The 2,570-nt window shown below is 40.8% G+C and overlaps 1 protein-coding gene across 2 annotated transcripts in view; it reads left to right on the forward strand.

The window, feature by feature from the left end:
- NARS2 (asparaginyl-tRNA synthetase 2, mitochondrial) overlaps nt 1-2,570 on the forward strand; it is a 160,685-nt gene that overhangs the window by 123,278 nt on the left and 34,837 nt on the right. For both annotated transcript variants that reach the window (XM_012804174.2, XM_023511853.1), the window contains exon 10: nt 2,315-2,381. In XM_012804174.2, coding sequence (XP_012659628.1) covers nt 2,315-2,381 — 67 coding nt within the window. The remainder of the gene's footprint in view (nt 1-2,314; nt 2,382-2,570) is intronic.

Below are 2,570 nucleotides of genomic sequence, written 5' to 3' on the forward strand. Positions count from 1 at the left end.
GGTACATGGGGCTGGCACCCTACTCCTTTGAGCCACAGGCATTGCCCACCACTCCGACTACTTTTTTTTAATCATCCAAAATACCATCACAGTATTTTCCCTGCAGTTTACAAGGAAACTGACATTTTCATATGTTACTGGTAGGCATAAATTGGCATAACCCTATTAAAAAAGGAGTAATATCTTTGACAAAATCTTGCAGAAAATATAAAGGTTGCAAATTATTGATCCCAACAATTTTACTTTTCATGGATAAAATTAGTGTATAAGAATTATTTGTAGTAGCATTAATTAGGTACATGTGGTCATGATTTGTAGTAGCAAGATTAGAAATATGAAATATAAAATCATTTGGCTATACTAAATATGACACAGCCACAAAATGGAATATTAGGTAATGCAGAAAAATGGAGAAATTTTTTATATACTATATATTCATAGAAAAATCTGAAAGATATATTACCAAGTAAAGTAAGGCAGAAAAGAATGTATATAGTATATATGTTATGGCTGACATTTATAAAAAAGAAGGGAAGTTGTATATTAATACTTGCTTACATATATATCTCTATATATGAATATACATATATACAGATGTACATGTATATACACATATATGTGACTATATATATATTCATTCCTCTGAAAGGATATTCAAGAAAGCAGTACCCGTGATTGTGTAAAGGAGAGGAACTGGGTGGCATAGGACCAAGATGAAAGGGGATGTGTATTCTTTGATTCATCTTGATTTTTTTAATCTGTGTTATATATTACCTCTTCACACAGTTAAAACAAATTCTTAGTTTGGCTTACTTTGGGTGTGAGGGTACATTATTGAGAGAAGCAATAATACTTTTCTTAAAGAGTCTTTCTTTAAATGTTTTTATTTTTTATTTTTTTGAGACAAAGTTTCCTCTGTTATCCAGGCAGAGAGCTGTGACATCACCATAGCTTATAGCAACCTCAATCTCTTTGGTTCAGCTGATCTTGCCTCAGTCTCCCCAGTAGCCAGGACTACAGGCACCCACCACGACACTCTGCTAGTTTTTCTGGTTTTAGTAGAGACATGGTCTCACTCTTGGTCAGGCTGGTGTCCAACTCCTGAACTCGAAGGATCCACCCTCCTTGGCCTCCCAGAGTGTTAGGATTACAGGTGTGAGCCAACACTCCTGGCCTTCTAATTCTTTTTTTTTTTTTTTTTGAGACGGAGCCTCAAGCTATCCTCCTGGGTAGAGTGCCATGGCATCACGCTCACAGCAACCTCCAACTCCTGGGCTCAAGCGAGTCTCCTGCCTCAGCCTCCCAAGTAGCTGGGACCACAGGCACCCACCACAACGCCTGGCCGTTGCAGCCATCATTGTTGTTTGGTGGGCCCAGGCTGGGGATTCGAACCCGCCACCTTAGGTGTATGTGGCTGGCGCCTTAGCCACTTGAGCCACAGGCGCCGAGCCGGCCTTCTAATTCACTAAACCTATACTGTGGCCTGAAAAAGTCTATATGATCCAACTTCTGACTGCCTTTCCTGACTGACTTTCCTGTGTAATCTGGCATTCCTCCCCTTGCTCAGTACACTCCAGTCCCACGGACCTTTAGGTTCCTTGAGCAAACTGAACTGTTCCTCACTTTGGGTCCTTGTACTTACTGCTCATTTCACCTGGAATACGCCTTCCATTACACCTGTGTGGTTCATTGCCTGACTGGATGCAGGTTTCTGTTCAGATGTCATCAATTCAGGGAGGCCTTTCTTTATCTAAAATGGTACCCTCAACACCTTCTGTCTTCAGACTGCTTTATTTTTTCTTCGTAACACTGATAGTCACCTATTTATCTGTCTCTCCCCTCCCTACTCCATCTCTCTCTCTCTCTCTCACACACACACACACACACACACAGAGGAGTATTGGCTCCATGAAAAAGAGCTTTATTTTTGTTTACTGTATCAGGAGTGCCTAAAATGGTGCCTAGCACCTAGTAAGTGCCAAGTAAATGTTTGTTAGATAAATTAAATGATGACTGAGAGGAAAGTCTTTTGTTCTTTCAACCTTAATTCATACCAAGGGCACAGCATGAATTCAGAGAAAAACCCTACTTAATGACTGGTTCCTTTATGTACATTGCACTTTGATCAGGAGCGGGGTTATTGAACAGCCACTTCTCTTCATAGGGTTAGATCAGCCTCAATTTCTGACTATTCATTACTCCTTTATAACCTTGCAGATGATATGAGAATAGATTTTTTCTAGTTTAAGATGGACTAGTTTAACAGCAGCTTGTGATATTGACCTTTCTCTGCTTTTACCCTCTTTGCCTCCAGCATTTCGTATACTGAAGCAGTGGAGATCTTAAAGCAAGCTTCCCAGAACTTCACCTTCACCCCAGAGGTAGTGTTTTGTGTGTATGTGTATATATGTGCGTGAGGCAGAAAAGTTTTCTCATTTGTCCTTGTTCTTAACTTTTATTTTATTAAGAATCCTTCAAGGCTCAGCGCCTATAGCTCAACCGGCTAAGGCGCCAGCCACGTACACCTAAGGTGGCGGGCTCGAATCCCCAGCCCGGACCCGCCAAACAAC

The sequence above is a fragment of the Otolemur garnettii genome, unplaced genomic scaffold (genome assembly GCF_000181295.1).
Source record: "Otolemur garnettii isolate 467f Iridium unplaced genomic scaffold, OtoGar3 scaffold00001, whole genome shotgun sequence".
Lineage (NCBI taxonomy): Eukaryota > Metazoa > Chordata > Mammalia > Primates > Galagidae > Otolemur > Otolemur garnettii.